The 19,156-nt window shown below is 34.4% G+C and overlaps 1 protein-coding gene across 1 annotated transcript; it reads left to right on the top strand.

Annotated features, from left to right (window-relative positions):
• The first annotated feature begins 389 nt into the window (after nucleotides 1-389).
• On the top strand, nucleotides 390-16,808 carry LOC136034725 (mediator of RNA polymerase II transcription subunit 10-like). The gene is made up of 3 exons (XM_065716091.1): nucleotides 390-637; nucleotides 13,896-13,979; nucleotides 15,862-16,808. The coding sequence occupies exons 1-3, from the start codon at nucleotides 519-521 to the stop codon at nucleotides 16,067-16,069; spliced, it is 411 nt and encodes a 136-aa protein (XP_065572163.1). The 5' UTR covers nucleotides 390-518; the 3' UTR covers nucleotides 16,070-16,808.
• Nucleotides 16,809-19,156: the final 2,348 nt, after the last annotated feature.

Genomic DNA, 19,156 nt, shown 5'->3' with positions numbered 1-19,156 from the left:
AAAATGCCAAAATCTGGTTTAGGGTCAATTAAGATTTTGAAAATATTTTCCATGATAAAAGGGTGACTAACTATACAGAGATTGATGGATTACACCGTAAATTTACTCGGTCTTTGCTGCAGGCTGTACGTGTTTAAATTTTGAGCGCTTTTAGGCTGATTTTTCGGTTTGAGAGGTGTCGTCAGTTTGCTGGAAAAATTTTAATACAAGTTTTGTTGTGATAGTTATTACTTCACTTAATAAATCATTTTTTGCTTAGACAAGCAATTGTTTTCGCTGACTCTCCAACTTGGAAAGAATAGCCATACTTTTCTACGAAAAAGCCAGTAGTTTTTCACGTGTACGTGGGAACAAAATATTTGTTTGCTTAGCCTTTTATTTACATATGTGGGCAACCTCAAGAAAACATTTAAGAAAGAAATAACGATTGTAAGTTTGATATTTTGCACATCTGGAGCATAGAGAAGAAATTCTGGAAAATCCATTCAGTTATATCAACTACAAGTTTTGCTTTCAGAATGAGTCAACTTGAGAATTTGGAAAACCAGCTCGAAATGTTTGTAGAGAATGTTCGTCAAATTGGCATAATTGTTGGAGAATTTCAACCACAAGGTCAACTCGGACTGAACCAGAAAATGTATTTATTTTTCTCTGTCCTAGTATCATAGCCTAGTTGGTAAAGTTCTAGGTGAAGGGCTTTTTGTGGTAAATTTTGGATTAAATCAATAATAAGCTAACTTATAAACAGAGGTATAAGCTTAGGGTTCCAGCAGTAGCCTAGGCCTCTGTAAAGAAACATGTTAAGAAAATAATTCTTAGGCTACTTCATAATATGCAGAATAAGGTAAAATTCTAGTTAATTGACTTCTTGCTATCTCAGAAAGCGTTTAGGTTAGGAAAATGAAACTTTCAGGGATAAATCTACAGACTAAAGTAGGCCTATGGGTAAAATTCTAGATAATTGACTTCTTGCTATCTTGGAAAGGGTTAAGGTGAGGAAAATGAAACTTTCAGGGATGGGTCTACAGGATAAAGTATGTCTGGGGAAGGTATTTTAAAGCACCCACCTCCCCTCATTCTCCCTCTAGAGGGCCCTGAAATTTGCCTACATGACAGGTCTATTACCTATTGAAATTTTGACAAAACAACATTTTACCTTAATTTTCAGTTACTAGTTGCTTTTTCTTTGCCTTTAGCTCTGAAAATGCAATTTCTGTTATTTGATTAGAATTTTCAGCCATTGCCTTAAATTACCTTAAATTGCATTTGCCAGCGAGATAAGGTGGTAGATCCTCCTGTAGTTCTCGCTGGTGGTGAGTGATGTAATTATGTTGGCTTAGCTTCCCAGTCCAGCCTCCACTCAGCCCTCTCCCAGTCCCTGTCGACTCCAGCCATGTCAATGTTTTTTTTTTAATTTAGGAAATGTATTTGCATATCTTTAAAGCCTTATAAAATGGAATTGAGCAAAGTTATGAAACTGAAAACAATTTTGTTGTACTTCAATTAAGCAGAAGATCTATTTTGCAAGGTTTCACTTTTATAACACACATATTTTAAAAGTCATCAAAGGTCAGGGCCCTCTAGATGGAGAAGGAGTGGAGGTAGGTGCTTCAAAATACCTTCCCAGGACATAAATTAGTCTGTAGATTCATTCCTGAAAGTTTCATTTTCCTAACCTAAACCCTTACTGAGATAGCAAGAAGTCAATTAACTAGAATTTTACCAAAGTATGTCCCGGGAGGGTATTTTGAAGCAACTACCTCCACTCCCTCTCCCTCTAGAGGGCCTTGACCTTTGATGACCTTTAAAAATAGGCTATGTGTGTTATAAAAGTGAAATGGTTGCAAAATAGATCTTCTGCTTAATTGAAGCACAACAAAATTGTTTTCAGCATCATAACTTTGCTCAATTACATTTTATAAGGTTTTAAAGATATGCAAATACATTTCCTAAATTTTGAAAAAAAAACATTGATATGGCTCAAAATTCTACTCAGATAACAGGAATTGCATTTTCAGAACTAAAGGCAGAGAAAAAGCAACTGGTAACTGAAAATTAAGGTAAAATGTTGTTTTGTCAAAATTTCAATAGGTATAGACCTGTCATTTAGGCAAATTTCAGGGCCCTCTAGAGGGAGAAGGAGTGGAGGTGGGTACCTTAAAATACCTTCCCGGGACATACTTTAGCCTGTAGATTTATCCCTGAAAGTTTCATTTTCCTAACCTAAACCCTTTCCGAGATAGCAAGAAGTCAATTAACTACAATTTTACCACAATTCCTGTTATTTGAGTAGAATTTTGAGCCATATCAATGTTGTTTTTTTTTAATTTAGGAAATGTATTTGCAAATCTTTAAAACCTTATAGAATAGAATTGAGCAAAGTTATGAAGCTGAAAACAATTTTGTTGTACTTCAATTAAGCAGAAGATCTATTTTGCAAGGTTTCACTTTTATAACACACATATTTTTAAAGGTCATCAAAGGTCAGGGCCCTCTACAGGGAGAAGGAGTGAAGGTAGTTGCTTCAAAATACCTTCCTGGGACATACTTTAGTCTGTAGATTCATCCCTGAAAGTTTCATTTTCCTAACCTAAACCCTTTCTGAGATAGCAAGAAGTCAATTAACTAGAATCTTACCATGGTTTTCAAGACTTTGAAAATAGATGCAAATATTTAGAAATATGATAGAAAAACTAGAAATTTAATGAAAAAAGTGAAGATAAAAATTCCTCTCTCCTGCAAAATATGTTAACTAGGATTGTTCTGCATATTAGCCTATGAAGTAAGAATTGTTTCCTTAACATATTTCCTTATGTGGAGCCAGAGGATCATACTACTGTTATAGTGAGCATTTCTCCTGTGTCAAAATATAAAATGCATTTGTATCAAGAATGAGCTTCTGGTTTGAAGCTATGCTAGTTTAAGTGTTTTGTATATACTTGAGAAGATATTTTGATTCTTGTTCTGCATTAATTCTGAGACCACTGCTTTTCCTAAGGTTATGATAATTTCAATGATTAAAGATTATGAAAGTTACAACTTAGAATGTTGCAACATTAGAGAAATAACTATTATATTGCCATTTTGACTAACAGGTTCAGATGCTTCTAACTAGACTTATTAGCAGTTTTTTAAACAGTAAATATAGAGCAGTCCACATTTCTGACCCACAAATAAAGTGAATATACCACTTGATGTTTTTTGTCATATGAATATAATAATTGCTTTTGTTGCAGATTCAGTTTTAAGCCCTTTACAGACCCTTAAAGATGATTTCTCTTATTTTAGATATAGCTTCTTGTTAGAACAGGTGTATCTATAAATGAGTTGATGGTGACAAAATCAAGAATCAATAAAGACATAGGACATATAGGCTATGATGCAACCTGTATATTTGGGTAAGTTTAGAAAGGTTAATTTAGATCAAAACTGAATTTGCAATAAAAGCAATTACAATATTTGGAGAAAGCATAAAAAGGTGTTTATTGGTACATTTGCTTTATTTGTAGGTCAGAAATTTGAACTGCTCTATATTTACCCCAGAAGCCTACATTGCAGGGGTTTGAAACATGAAATTAGGCAATGTACAATTTATTTACTCAAGTGAGAAGTCTAGGGTGCATAGGCAAGGACTAGAACCCATGATGGATAATGAAGTTGTTAATTCTTGTTTAGATTTGGAAGGTATTAATAATACAAGGTATAAGCCTAGGACACCCACTGTATTTAAAAAGAAATGTTAGCAAAATAATTCCTACTTCAGAATATGCAAAATAGTCCTAGCCAGCACATTTTGGAGGGGGAGAGCCTTTATCTTCACTTCTTTCTCTGTTGTACAATTTTTTTAACAAATTTCTGAAAATAACCATGTATTCAAGTGCATTTTTCCATTTTCATGTACACTATATGTCTAATTAAACACCATCAGTGACATCTAGTTATTTCTCATAAATACATATCAGTAGACAAATTATATAAATTACATTATTGGCATTTGGGTGTTTGTTTATGAACACTTTTCAAGACTTAGAAAATAGACACAAATATTCAGAAATTTGATAGATAAACTAGAAATAGAAGGAAACAAGTGAAGATATTGGTTCTCCCCCTGCAAAATATGTTAGCTAGGATTATTCTGCATATTGTGAAGAAAGAATTGTTTTATTAACATATTTCCTTATGTATAGCTGGATTCCCAGGCTTAAACCATAATATAATGCTAGTTGGTAATTTTACCTTAATTTGTATTGTCCAGTAAATAATAAATTATCATGTAGGTGCTGGTTAGTCAAGATAATGAGCCAATGTGTTGGCTACATCCCATTCTTGAAACCATGGTTTTGGACAACCAGTCATTGTCCACAGCTCCCTTGAAGGCCTCTGCACTAAGGTCTGAGACTGCCCTTTTGCTTAGGAAGTTCCAAAGCCCCACAATGCTATTTGATAATAATTTGTTCTGTAGTTTGATGTTAGCTTGTTTGTGGTACAGCTTCTTGGTGTGTCCTCTAGTTCTTGTTGACTGGTTGAGTTCAAGCATATTTTGTGCACCATGATGGTATCTCCTCACTTCTGTCAATAGGAGAGGGTAGGAATCTGTAATGTCTCCAGACAGGATGGGTAGTCCAGACTTTTACAACCCTCTATTGACTTAATTGCTTGCCTTTGGACACTCTCTAGTTTTTTCTTGTTGCCTTTGTTTAATGGGGTTGCCATACACATACCAAATTCCAGCTGTGGTCTTACAAGTCCTTTGTATAGCATTGAAATCAGCTTTGGTGACCTACTGTGGAACATTCTTTTTACAATTCCTAGGGTCTAGAGCACTTTGGAGGCAAATGACTGAGCATCTTGGTCAAACTTTCAATCCATTTTCCACAAGTATACCCAGGTCTCTTTTAGTGTGGGAGGAACCAATTATTTGCCCAACACCATCTATTCTACACATGTGACACTAACCCCTCACATTCTTTCTGCTAAAATGAATTGTCCTGCATTTCTTAATGTTTAATTCTAAACGCCAAAGTTTTGCCAATCAGATTCTGTCTAGGTCAGCTTGTAATAAGGCATAATATTTGGGTTTTTTTTTGCAGGGCTCATGATTTTCAAATCATAGGCATGCAGATTCATTTTGTTTATGATAGGTTGTGGGCATTGTTGATATACATGTTAAATAATGTTGGACCAAGGATGGTTCCCTGTGGGACTCCACTTTCCACTTCAGCACTATCTGAGGAAAATACCTTTCTCCATGCACTGTTATGCTCTGTCTTCTATCTTTCAGAAATAAAACATGTAGTGTATCAGTTATAGTAGTATATGCCCCTGCAGACTTAAATAAAGTGACTCAAATAAATTTTACTTACAACCACAGGAAGAAATAAACAGGATCCTAGGTAGAAATATGATATTTTTATGTCCACGCTGGTTGGAATAGGTGAAGATAGTATCCTAGCCTTGGTAAAATTGGTGTTTAAAAATTAAACTATGTACTTGAATTTTTTGGATTTAGTTATATATTACCAGCAATACCAGTAGAAATAGTAACAAAAGTGGTAAGAATTCTGTTAAGCTTAAAAGTTTTAGCTTAATACCAACATAATACCCATAGGTATCACTGGGATATTGCAAATATGCCCTTTTGATAATCCAGATACACATACAAACTTTTTATTCAGTTTTCCACCCCCTCAACTTTCTTTGTAAATAAATCTTATATTATGTTCCTAAGACATTGTGATATGTTCCTAAATATGTTGTGTTTCCTAAATATCAATGATATTTTGACAACCTGGATGTGCTTAAATCCTTCTGATTTAGTTTAATAGTAGTAGTATAAGTAGTTGCCCTGAAAATTTCAATTTAATACCCTCAGCTGTTATTTGAGGAATTGTTGATACATCCGGTTGACAACCAACATGCACACTTACTGTTTTTATTGTTTGGTAAATGACAACTTATACTTATTGATGACATGACTGCCTATCCATGGATTATTTTTTAGGGTTGATTGTGTATGGCTATGCTGTTTGACCTATGTAGTTGTATGGATGAGTAGGGTTAAGGCCTCATTCAAGTGCTGGTCTATATTAATCACTAATTTAGGAAAACAGTTTTCCCTTTCTCCTTCTATTTTTTTTTTTAAATGTGTTTGTGCTGTTGCATTGATGATTTCTCTTTTTGTTATATCCTGCCTATGATATTTTGACAACCTGGATACACTGAAACTATTTTGACTTAGTTCAATAATAGCAGTATTAGTAGGAATAATAAAAAAGTGGCAGTAATGTTAGTCACCCTGAAAGATCTTGCTTGATACCTTTAATTATTGCTCAGATTTTGCTGATACAACTTTTTGATAACCCACACACACATAGTGTGTTTAAATTTTGTTCAAAACGCCCTGAAAGCTTCACTTTAACGTTCTAAGCTCTTCCTTATATATTGCTGACATGTCCTTTTGACAACCAGTATGTAAATAATGTTTTTTTTATTTAGTTTAACACCACCCTCACCATTCCCTGAAAGACCAAACTAAACATTGAACAAACTACATAACTCACACCCCTTGTCCCTGGGCTGTGGTTACAGTGGTGTAGTTATTGGACCTTTCAACAACACTGAACAAGATGGCTATCTCAAAATTTTGATTGGATGTCTTTGGAGAAAATGGGGTGTGGGAGGGGGCTCAATCTAATTGATTGAGTCCCTTCGATCAGTTAGTTTAAGGTTTATACCCAGGAATTTTCAGCTTTATACCCTAAGGTGTTGTCAAGATATTGCTAATACACCTCTTTGAAAACCCACATGGATATAGCATGTTTTGATTCAGTTCAACTCTGTATTTAACATTCCCTGAAAGTTTGAGAAATAATAGGAACATTGGGGGTAGTATAAGCAATACTTACATAGCACGTTTCAATTCAGTTCAACACTACCCTTACTACCCTGAAAGTTTTACTAATACCCTTAGTATTAGCAATAGTAGTAGTCATAGTAGGAACATTGGGGGTAGTATGAGCAATAGTTATAGACAAATGGTAGTAGTAGCTGCAATACTATTAACATTGTGCCTTTTTAGTCTAGCTAAACATTTCCTTCTCATGCCCTGATAGTTTCAACCTAATACTTGAAACTGTTTCTGAGGCATTGCTTATATGCTATTTTTGATAACCTGAATGGAAATTGTTTGTTTTGATCTAATCCAAAATCCTCCTCAACAGTCCCTAAAAGTTTTACATCAATGCCATTAACCCTATTAGTAATAGCAGTAGTGGTGGCAGTACTACTGCTAGTACTAGTATTAGTAGTATAAACATAGTGGATTTCTATTAGTTCAACATAATCTGAAAATTCAGACCTAATGCTCAAGTCTTTAAGATATTGTTGATATGCCTTTTTAACTGCCTGCATACATATAGCGTGTTTCGATTTAATTCATCACTCCCCTTAATGCTTCTTCAAAATTTTCCCTTTAAATCCTTAGCTGTAGTATTAGCATTAGTAGTAGCAGTAGAACTGGTAGTGATAGCATGCATATAGTACATTTTGGTTGGTTCAGCAACCCCCTCAACATGCACTGAAAGTTTCAACTTAATACTCTTTGTTGTTTCTGAGATATAGCTGTTATGCTCTTTTACTAACTTGCACCAAACATGGTAAGTATTGATTTAGTTCAAGATCCTTCTCAACATTCACTGAAAGTCTCTCACTGTAGTTTCCTTAGGTTCAGCAGTACTAGTAGTATTTTTTTTAGTAGTATTAGTGACAGTAGTAGTAGAAGTAGTTTTAGTGGTAGTAGTTAGTAGTTTTACCAGTTGTAGTGGTAGCAGTTGTATGCACATAGTGCCTTTGGCTTTTGAATTGATTTATTAACAAAATAAAACAATATATATATTCATATTCTCATACTGTCAAAATGCCAGTGGCTATATATGACCAGTATGGGAATTCAAGAAATAGATCCTTTAACAAAATTACCATGCCAAACAATACACATACTTTCAAACAGTTCATAGTAACAGACTCTAAGAAAGGGGCAATCTGTGGCTCAATAGTAACCAAAACTAAAAAAAAAAAGAATTTTGATACCAATAGATACACCTAAAGAATCGGATTTTTATGCTGATTTTATGTAAATAAGTTTAATCAAGTTTTGTATTACCCATCAAAAGTTATGAGCCTGAGAAAATTTGCCTTATTTTCAAAAAAAGGGGGAAACGCCCCCTAAAAGTCATAGAATCATAATGAAAATCACACCATCAGATACAGCATACCAGAAAACCCTACTGGCTAGGTTTCTAGCTCCAATCTGCAAAAATGTGGAATTTTTTTTTTCCAGAAGAAAGACCATGGATGTGTGTGTGTTTTTTATCCAGAGGTGATTGTATTGGCCCTAGATTGTCACAAGAGGACTCATTGGAATGGAAATTAAAAGTTCTAGTGCCCTTCTTGAGTAACCCAAAAAATTGGAGGGCAACTAGGCCCCCTCCCATGCTCATTTTTTCCAAAGTCATTGGGTCAAAATTTTGAGATTGCCATTTTGTTCAGCATAGTTGAAAAATCTGATAACTGTGTCTCTGAGGATGACTTAATCCCCATCAGTCCCCAGGGAAAGGGCTGAAAGTTTATAACTTTGCCCATTGTTTACATATAGTATTGGTAATTAGGAAGTTTACAGACGTTTTTAGGGAGATATTTTTTTTCTGATTTGGGGGGGGGGGTACGTGGGAGGATCTTTTCATAGAGGAATTTTTCATGGGGTAAGAGAATTTTCTCTTGATTTCCCAGGATTATTTAAAAAATAATCAGGAATTAAAATAAAAAAACGAGTTTTTCTAACTGAAGGTAATGAGCAACATCAAAAGTTAAAAAAACAGAAATTATTATGTATATGAGGGGGTTCCTCCCCTCGTCAATATCTCACGATTTACACTAAAGTACTTTCAAAAGAGCTATTTATTTTAATTAAATGGCCTTTGTGATTCAGGGGCCATTCATAAAGAATTGGAACGCAATTCTAACTTAGCGTAAAGAGCGAGGTATTGGCAAGGGGGTAAACCCCATCATGTAAGTAATGATTTCTGTTCGCTTAAGTTTTAATGTTACTTCTTACTTTTATTTGAAAAAACTTGTTTTTTTATATAGTATTCATGAACATTAAACAAAAAAAAACTAAATGAACAACAATAAACAAAGAAAGAAAGAAATTTAACGACAAATATGCTTTGTATCTACTCAATAAGATGTTTTAAATATATTTTTGGAACTAGCTTAGCAAAATGGATTTTTTATATAATCCTAGTTTGACTTAAAAAATTTTATTATTGCTCAGCACCCTAAATATTTTTGCAGTTTACATAATAACTTTAGCAATTCTGAACAGAAAACTAATTTTTTTAAATGTTTTTTTTTTACTACAGAAATAAAACACAGCTTTATAGTAGAGCCCCCCAAAAAATTTTGGTTCAAGGAGGCAAGCAGATGTTAATAACATTTGCTACTACAAAGCTATAGAAAAATGCAGATTTTCGTAAAAAATGATTTTGTTTTTGCATTTCTTTATATTAATTATGAAAGCTTTTTAAATAAATCAATTTCCTTTCAAATGAGCCATTAAACGAATTCTCTATGATTTTCCACTGCAGAGCTAGATGAGCCACTTTTCTTGTTTTTCAAGCTGACATATTTTCTTTGTTGTTCAAGCAAAGAGATTGTAACTTTCCCATAAAAGAGTTTCGGACAAGGCGGTTCTAATAGTCTACTTGATTTTTTGATCAGACTCTATTTTAAGGAGTTATGGGCTATTTTATTTTTTACTATGGGACGTGATCTTACTAGTTTGCTAGCTACCACTGCAGCCTGGATGCATATTCCCATTTATAACGAACTAGATAGATCCTTTATTTAATCATATGTCAAGTAGTTACTACCTAACAAAAAACAAAACTAATTTTAAAGTTTTCAGGTATTTTTCTGGTTTGAATTTAAAAATTAAAATTATTGCTCTGACATAATGAATATTTTTGCAGTTAAATTAAATTAATTTGTTTAAAATTTTCAGGAATTATTCTAGTTTCAGATGACAAATTAGATTTTTTGTTAAAAACCCCCCAAAAATTCCTGGATTTTACATAACTATTTCTACATGCTTTCTATAATGGTAAAAATTCCATTTTGATTTTCGTATGCAGGAAGATGTTAATAACATTTGCTCCAACAGAGTTATAGAAAATGAATTTCTTGTAAAAAATGATATTTTTTAAAATTATCTTTGTTACTTATGAAAGGTTTTTAAATACATTAATTTCCTTTCAAATGAGCCATTAAACAAACAGCTCTCTATGATTTTCCAATGTCCTGTCAGATGCACTGAAAAAAAAAAAATGGAAAGAAAAAAACAAACCTGTTGTTGATGTGGAATATTATAGTTCAAGCAACTTTTCTTGTTTTTAAAGCCAACATATTTTCTTTGTCGTTCAAGCCAAGGGACAATTAGTTTCCTATATAGTGGTATTGGACAAGGTGGTTCTAATAATGTATTTCATTTTTTGATCTGACTCTAGTTTTAGGAATTATGTGCTATTTTATTTTTTACTATGGGATGTGACCGTCTCTTACTAGGTGGCTAGCTACTGCTGCAACCCAGATTGGGTAGTATATTCCACATCCCTACACCAACCTGTTGCTATGACATTGCCCCTCCGTGGACATGGCTCATTTCTAAAATTAGTAAATTATTTTCCAATGAGGTTGTTGGGTATGAATAGTACTCTGTAGCTATATGAAACATGTTAAGCTGTCTTAGTCCAAGTGGTGCTAATGAATAAATACACGGGTAAACATAACTCGCTCTTGGAACATAGATGTTTTGGAAACATTCCAAAACATTTTCTAGATGGAATAAATCACTTGTAGAGTACTCATTCTGAAAATAGAGTTTTTACTGTCCAATCTTGTATCACTTAAATTTTACATGAACTATAATGAAAAAAGTTTGACCAAAGTACGCATCCATACTATAGGTATGAAGAAATGAGAGTATAATAAAAAGTTTTGATTGCTTTGTGATGAATAAAATGCTTCAGTCTATTTAGAATACCCATTCTTTCGGAAATTTTAATGGGGAGTGCACTCGCATGGTTTTCCAAGTAATCATTTCATCAATAATCATCCTCAGGTGCTTGAAATTAGTTACCCTTTTAATCACTACATTTTCAAATGAAATTATCATATTTGTTTCAAAATGTCGGATATTTGAAAAAATCATATATTTTGTTTTCAAAAGATTATTGATAGATGATTCAGTCACAAATAATTAGACAATTGACCTAAAGTTGGTCTCCATAATAGCAAACAAACCATCTACCATATATGACTAGAACAAAAATCGTCGACGTCATGAATCAAAATTCAAAAATTCAAAAATTCCTTAATCCTTATAATAAAATGATATAGCACCGGTGTGGTAGAACAGCCTTTTCGAAAACCATACTAGCTAGATGACTAAATTCCGTTTTCATATATAAATTTTGTCATTCTTGCATGTATAATCTTTTCAAAAAGTTCGAAAATATCAGTAAAAGTGGAATGGACCCATAGTTAGTAATTTGGTATTTATCTTCATGCTTACGTAAAGGAATTATCTGACTATTTTAGTTGTTGCAGGACAATTCTGTTTTTAAATTATATAATTAATAAAAATAAAAAAAAGCATGACACACAACCGGGAAAATTGATTTTAAGCCTCCTTTTGGTATTCTAACAACTCCTGGGGATTCAGAGGGACCAAGTAATGTAAATGTTCTTTATAACTTGTGCATTTATATCACATTCTTCTGAGTGAAATATGAATCAACTGTATCAAGCACACTAATATTTGAATTTCATTCAATTGGTCAAATACTATTACTAGTTTTCCAAGATATGCTTGAATTACTGAAAAATAAGAACAAAATCCCAGTCTTACAGGGTCATAGGCTGTTTTGATTTAGTTCAACATCCCCCTAAACATTTGCTGAAAACCTCACCTTAAACTCTTAGCTTCAGCATGACTAGTTGTAATAGCAGTAGCAGTATGTACATAGCAGCTATTGTTTTCATCAGTATCATCTCCCACAACACATGCTGAAAGTTTCAACTTAAAACCCTTAAACAGTTCCTCGGACATTGTTGATATGTCCTTTTGAGAACCTGCATGCACATAATGTGCTTTCATTTAGTTCAACATCCTCTCAACATTGCCTGAAATTTTCACCTTAATACTCTCAGCCATAGTAGTAGTAGTAGTAGCAGCAGCAGCAGGAGTAGTAGTAGCAGCATTATAAGAAGTTGTAGCAGCAATTGTAGTAGTAGAAGTGGCAGTAGCAGCATGTGAATATTTTTTTCTTTTGGCTAGTTTGGCATCCACCACAACAAGCCCTGTAAATTTCAACTTCATACTCAAAGCCATTCTGAAGATATTGCTAATACGCCCGTTTGACAACCTGCTGGCACACAGTGTATTTTGATTTAGTTCAACTTCTACATCGACATTTCCTGTGATGTTGACCTTGGTATCCTCAGCCTCAGGAGTAGTTGTAATAGAAGTAGTAGTTGTGGTAGCATCAGTAGCAGTGGTAGTGGTGATAGTAGCAGTAGTGATAGTAGTAATGGTTGATGTTGTAATAGTATAGTAGTAGTAGTAGTAGCATGAATATTCACCTTTTGGTCAATTAATAATTCCCGAGACACATTTTTTGACAACCTGCATGTACAAAGTGTGATTTGATGTAGTTCAACATTTTCTGAAAGCTTCACCTGAATGCCCTTTGCCTTTTTGGACACCAAAGGTCTAATATGCTTGCCTTACACGATAAAAAAATACCATATTTAAAATTTTGCGAATTCTATCACTTGGCCCAAGTGCTGTGCGGGGGGGGGCTGTCATCCCAAGGGGTGTAGTTTTTGGATCTTTCTACTATGCTAAACAAGATAGCTATCTCAAAATTTGATTGAATGTCGTTGAGGGGAAAGTGCGTGGGAGGAAGCTGGTTCCCCTCCAATCACTTCTGACTCTTTAAAAGGGCACTAGAACTTTCAATTCTCAACTGAAAAAGTCCCTTCCGAAATTTCTGCATATGTTTCTATATCATCCGAAGCTACTATTCCATGCAAGTGCCTTGGTAAAAAGAAAGAATAATAAAAAAAAAGAATGCATTGTACCCATTTTGCTCTTTACTTAGGTAGTGCTATTGTACTACCTATGATACAACTTATGGTTTGTGGATGTAATAAATTGTTTGGATTATGGATAGGTTTTTAGATATCATTGGATAGTTTTTTGTCCTTCTCTGGGGCTGTTGACTCTGTCTTTTCAACTTTGTGTGCTCTGGGGTTAGGTTGACCCAAGGAGTTGCGGATACAAGTTTCAAGGGGGCTATAAAATAATTTTTTGTCTTTTGCTGAGGGCCTGTGCCTGCAACCTAATTTTTTTTTCATCTGAGTCTCCATGGCCATGGTACTCCTGGGTGTTAGTTTCAAACCAAGCCAATTGGACATCTGACAATAAACATGCTCATCTTTATTTTCTTTAGAACCTATCTGTTAACTCGGACAATTTTCATAATTTAAAGCCCTTGTCCATCATGGGGACATCGTGCAAAAGGCTGAATTATTGAACCTTTTTGGTCCAAAAAGAACATGGGAAGGGACTGGCTGCCCTCCAATCACTTTTGGTCTTAAAAGAATGCACTACAACTTTGAATTTCAAATTAAGTGAGCTCCTCCCTATTTTCTATGACTACCCCTTTGATTTGAATTGGCTGGAGGAAAAATAATACGTAGGATGTATTTTGTATTACACACTTATGTGTATGGACTACATACACAATCTCTATTTATATATATTTTCTTTATAGCAATCAAGTTGTCCATGGCTTACAAGAGATTGATAAGCTGAAGCACCATTTTCAGGATTTACATGTTCCCTTAGAAGTATTTAAGTAAGTTGTTTTTGTTTGCTATAAAATAAAAAAAATGAAAAAAGAGGAAAAAGAGAAAGAAATGGCTTTAAACGAAAGAGAAAGAGACGGATTATTATCACCTGCGAACAGAGCGAGTCCCCCTTGTCTTGTTGTGGCCCAGAAAATGAATTTAACATGTTTAACGTGTGAATTTAACGCGTGCCTTATTTTCTTTATCAATAAACTATTAAGGAAAAGGCCCACCTCATTGCAAATTTTCCCCTCAATCTTGATCAATGCAAAAGAAATGTTTTTCGGAATTTTTTTTATAAGAAAACAAAGAGAAATATTAGAACTTAAACGAGTATTAGTCAAATTATAAGCCAGACTAAAAAACATCAGAAATTACTATGAATGAATAAATGAAACCTATATAAAACATAAATTAAATGAATAATCATTTCAAACTTTAAACAAAGAAATTACCACAATTAAGAGTGGCGCTGGCATATTACTAAAAGCTAGTTTCCTACTATCCCCTACTAAAAGCAACATTTATTTCAAAAAGTACTTTTTTTTTTTTTTTTTTTTTTTCTTTTTTTTTTGTCAACATCAACAATAACAAAATCTGAATACTAATGATTGTTTATTTGTCCTTTGTAAGATAAGATTTATTTATAATGAAAGAAACTTACAGTAATGCAATATATTGATCCCCCCAATGGCTTCTTAGGCCATTCTTCTTAGTAAAGGGGAGGGGGAGACATTCGAGCCACTTACTTGAAGAAAGAAAAAGAGGACGCAAGAATTAAAGTTACCTAAGTTGTATAAATTATATGCCCAAATGAATTCTGAGAAAAAGAAAAAAGAAAACAATTAACTTCTAAGAGCAAACATAGTACAATATTACGTTTTTGACTTTCAATTTAGTTTTGCTATTTTAAAATGATGCTTTCTATCCATAGCTTTTGTTTTGATTCTATTAGTTAAAGGAATCCCTTAATTTAAGTACTGGATATACATTAGCTTTCTAAACCCTATCAAGAGTACTTAATCAGTTTCAAAACCTTCTTGTAATCCCACTTGACAAGACAGGGTAAACTGTAGAACTTACTGCCGCAAGAGGCATCTAGGGCGTCAAATCTTGTCTGCGTTGAGCTGCTGCATATATGTCCTCCCATTCAGGAATGAAACTTTTCGGGGGGGGGCTTGCCTATGGTCTTGTATACAGAGGGTGTGTTCAAGTGATCGTCATGTTCGTTGTCTTGCAACAGAGGCCATGTCTGGTTGGATTCTGCAGGCACGGGTTTTGTCATTACTGACATGATCTCTTCAGCTGATCATTAGAATCCAGGAAAAGCAATTATTATCAAAGGCAGTTTCTTCTGTTCTACAGCAAAATTTGGGAATTACGTGGAGTTACATATAACAGACAGTATGCTGCTCTGGAACAGTCCAGGTTTCAGCTTTAACAATTATTCTGGGAATTTTCACACTGGTATGTGCTGCTTAAATGCTGTGTCGGCTAGTGCTATCCTTGCCTGTAGTTTTTTTTTCTTGGGGTCGCCATTATAAGTTACTGTTCTTTCTAATTACTTGAAGTATGTCAGCTGTTCAATGTTCAATTTTTTTCTGTTCACAGAGGGAAGATATAATCTATCACAAATGCAAAAATTAACAACTATCTTAAATATTACTGTCACAGTACTACTTATATTTTATGTATCTTCAGCGTTTTTTTTTTTTTTTTTTTTTTTTTTTTTTTTTTTTTTTTTTTTTTTTTTTTTTTTTTTTTTTTTTTTTTTTTGCTTGCTTGTTTTTATCATCTGGTTTTTAATAGACACGAAATAGACTTCCTTAATAGACACGAATTTAATTGATTATGTTGAAACAAACTTGACATCTTGCTTCTTTTTTTTAGCTACATAGACGCAGGAAAAAATCCACAGATATTCACAAAAGATTGTATGGAAAGGGCTTTGACTAAAAATGAGGAAGTTAAAGGGAAGATAGATTCATATCGCAAGTTCAGAGCTCATCTTCTTGTAGAATTAAGTCAAGTTTTCCCGCAAGAAATGGCAAGATATAGAGCAATACGTGGTGAAGAACGTCCTGCAGGAAATAGCTAATTTGTGCCTTTAATGGTGCTTCAAGAGCGTGAAGAAGAAGGAATTTGTGACAAACAATGCTTAAGCCTCGTCCTACTTCTGGTGTGATTAATAAGTTAGTGCATATTTTTTGTTTAGTAGCCACAAGTGTGTTTTCTTCTTCTTTTTTCATTTTTGAATGTGATGCAAAAACTTATTAAAAAGCCAACATAGACAGTTAATTTCTTTCTGAAATTAATAACCTAATCGAAAAAAACAGTTGATAACTTTTTTTTCCACTTGTGTAGAATTATTGTCAAGGAAAATTAAACTATTTTCATGTTAAGCATTATCTAAGGAAATGAAAGAGCTATCCATACTCTCTGCTCTCCCTTAAATGTAAGGGATCCCTCTATTTGTTAAATTCTTCAATTTATCCGTGAAAAAGCACAAGATTTCTTATACAAGAACCTGTATATAGATTTTAAAAAAATTAGAACCCGTGGAAAAATTGTCTGATACCTTCGCTAGATATAAAAACGAGCATGTGAACTAACCTCCCCCCCCCCCAACCTCCCTTCTCTGGGATAATTATCGAAATTATCTTATTTTAGTATGTGTGAATTTCTGAGCGCTTTTGTTAAGCCCCTGCCATTCCTTGTTGTTAAGAAAGAATTTTATTTGGAATACCTTTTTTTTTTAATTTGTAATGTACATTGTAATATGAAATGTAGTTTTTGGGTGTTGCACCTGTAATAAAACAAGATGAATAATTGACAAATATTTTCTTGTCTGTCAGTTGAGGCCATGAAGGAAAACTATACACTGAGAGCCATAGCTTAATTTTCTTCTGGCCATAGAAGCATTTAAGAAGAATTTTCAATTCTTCTCAGAAGATTTTTCATTTTTCAATTGTGCTGTCTAGTCATGAGAAAAAAGATACAATATTTTTAAAGTAAAAATAGCAACTACCTGCTGTTAGAGGGCTACGCTTTAGCGTTGCCTATAGTAAAGAGTCATAAGGCTTTAATGTATCATTTTTTTTCGGAAGCCAGTTCTTATGGAAGAGGTGGTTGTAGAAAATTTGCAGGAATTCAATTGGAAATTAAAATTCGGATACTCTTCAGTCACAATTGAGCTTGTGGGGCAACTAGTCCGCTCCCATGCCTGTTTTAGCTGACCTCCTCCAAAAAACATTGGATTGAAATTTTGATATATACATTTTGTTCAAAATAGTCTAAAGGACAAATAGCAGGGCCTGCTGGGAAGGTCCCTGGGACAAGGACTGTAAGCAATGCAATTCACTCATTATTTACACATATGATTTTGTATTGGGAAAGGGGGTATATTTGATCCTGGGTCTCCGAAAATAGGCTAAGGGTATTAAGTCGGATCTCTCAGGGAAAATTATGGGAGGTTTTCAACTAAATCAAAACATGATGGTTATCAAAAGGACGTATCAGCGGTGTCTCAGGGATGGCTTTAGGGTAATAAGCTAAAACTTTCGGGGCATGTTGAGAGGAACTTGAACGAACCAAAAGACAAATATGTGCATACTACTGTTACTGGTGCTTTTACTACTACTATTACTGCTATTGCGACCGCAGAACTTTCAGGGAATGTTGAGGTGGATGTTGAATTAAAATCAAACACCTCATGGAGGCATGAGGGCACATCAGCAATTTGCCAGGAGCTGCGTAGAGTAGCTTTTTCCAAACTGGGAGGCGCGCCTCCCGAGGGAGGTACGAACTATTCTAAGGGAAGGCACGAATATTAGCCAGGACTGACAATAAATCAAATGAAATTAGAACTACGCACTCACGAAAAATATCTTAACCCTTTCATGACGGGGTTTGGAGGCCCAGGCAGAATAATAGCTATGTTCCTCATCTCAATGCAAAATTGGCGAGATTTTATTATGCTGCTGGTTACTCCATTCATGGACGATCAATTATACAATCGTTAGAAATAATCTTTGCGGTCAATTACTTCTCAGTTGAGCACCACAAAATTCGTTTTACAAATAGAAGAAGGAACTGATGTAGCTAAAACTGCATTTTAATTGGATATCTTCGATGTGTTAAAGAGAATAATGTAACTGAAGATATATCATTTTGCAAACTCATTCTTGAAAAACTACATCCAGCTAAATGAGATTATGTTGCACCATTGAGGCATGCATACCATGTTACTTTAGTATACCTTGTTTATGTTTGAGATATAATTATATTCGAGCGACAATAATTTCAACCACTTATGCAGTGACTGCATTGCTACAAATATATCTAAAAATGGCAGCAGAAGAAGCTGATGTTAGCCTAAAAAGCTTTCTGAAAAGTAAGCGTTGACATTCCAGACCGCTAGCGTCATCTATTATTGAAACTATACAAACCTTGTGAAGATGTCACTACTATTAGCTTAAGCCAAAAAGGAAAAAGAAATGGGGCTGGAAGAGCGGAGGTAAAAGGGTCCGAGAGCGCCGTATACTCTATAACGGTGATCACAGTATTCCAGGAATCAGTATAGTTCGCAATGAAAGCGGAACGAAAAAGTCGAAGAACAAGCAACACGAGACATGCTTAGTTACTATACGTTGCTCAGAACCTAAACCAACATTGAAGCCCTACTACTGTGACGAAGCCTCGAACAGCTCGGATAACCCCCCGCCTTTGCTAAAACCTGTCACTCTAAGTGCCAAAACGAATTTCTCATGCCAGATCACTGACGAATAAAGTAGACGAGCTAGAACTTGTCTTACGCATCAACTCGACACCACTAGCAATAATTACCGAATGTTGTGACATTACTACTTAAAAGGGTGCTATAAAAGGCTATTTGAAATTTTTCAGTACCAGACGTGACAGATACGACGCGGAGGTGGATTAGACATCTATTGCCGTGAAGACTTGCCATGAAGATAACTTAATAACCCTTCAGATTCCTGTCATGAAGCAATCTGGCTGTGGTGCAGACCGAGAGGGTTACAGAGAACTTATTCGTTTATCATTCTAGCAGCAGTATACTATCCCGAAGGTGCTTGCAACAGACGCGAACTAGTGACGCTTCTGCAGCATCAAATTGACAGCTTTCGGAAAGAATTCAGTAATCCAGATTTCATCGTAGCCGCAG

The sequence above is a fragment of the Artemia franciscana genome, chromosome 13, assembly GCF_032884065.1.
Source record: "Artemia franciscana chromosome 13, ASM3288406v1, whole genome shotgun sequence".
Classification (NCBI taxonomy): Eukaryota; Metazoa; Arthropoda; class Branchiopoda; order Anostraca; family Artemiidae; genus Artemia; species Artemia franciscana.
Note: the sequence above shows the minus strand (reverse complement) of the source record. Positions and strands in the feature narration are given on the sequence as shown.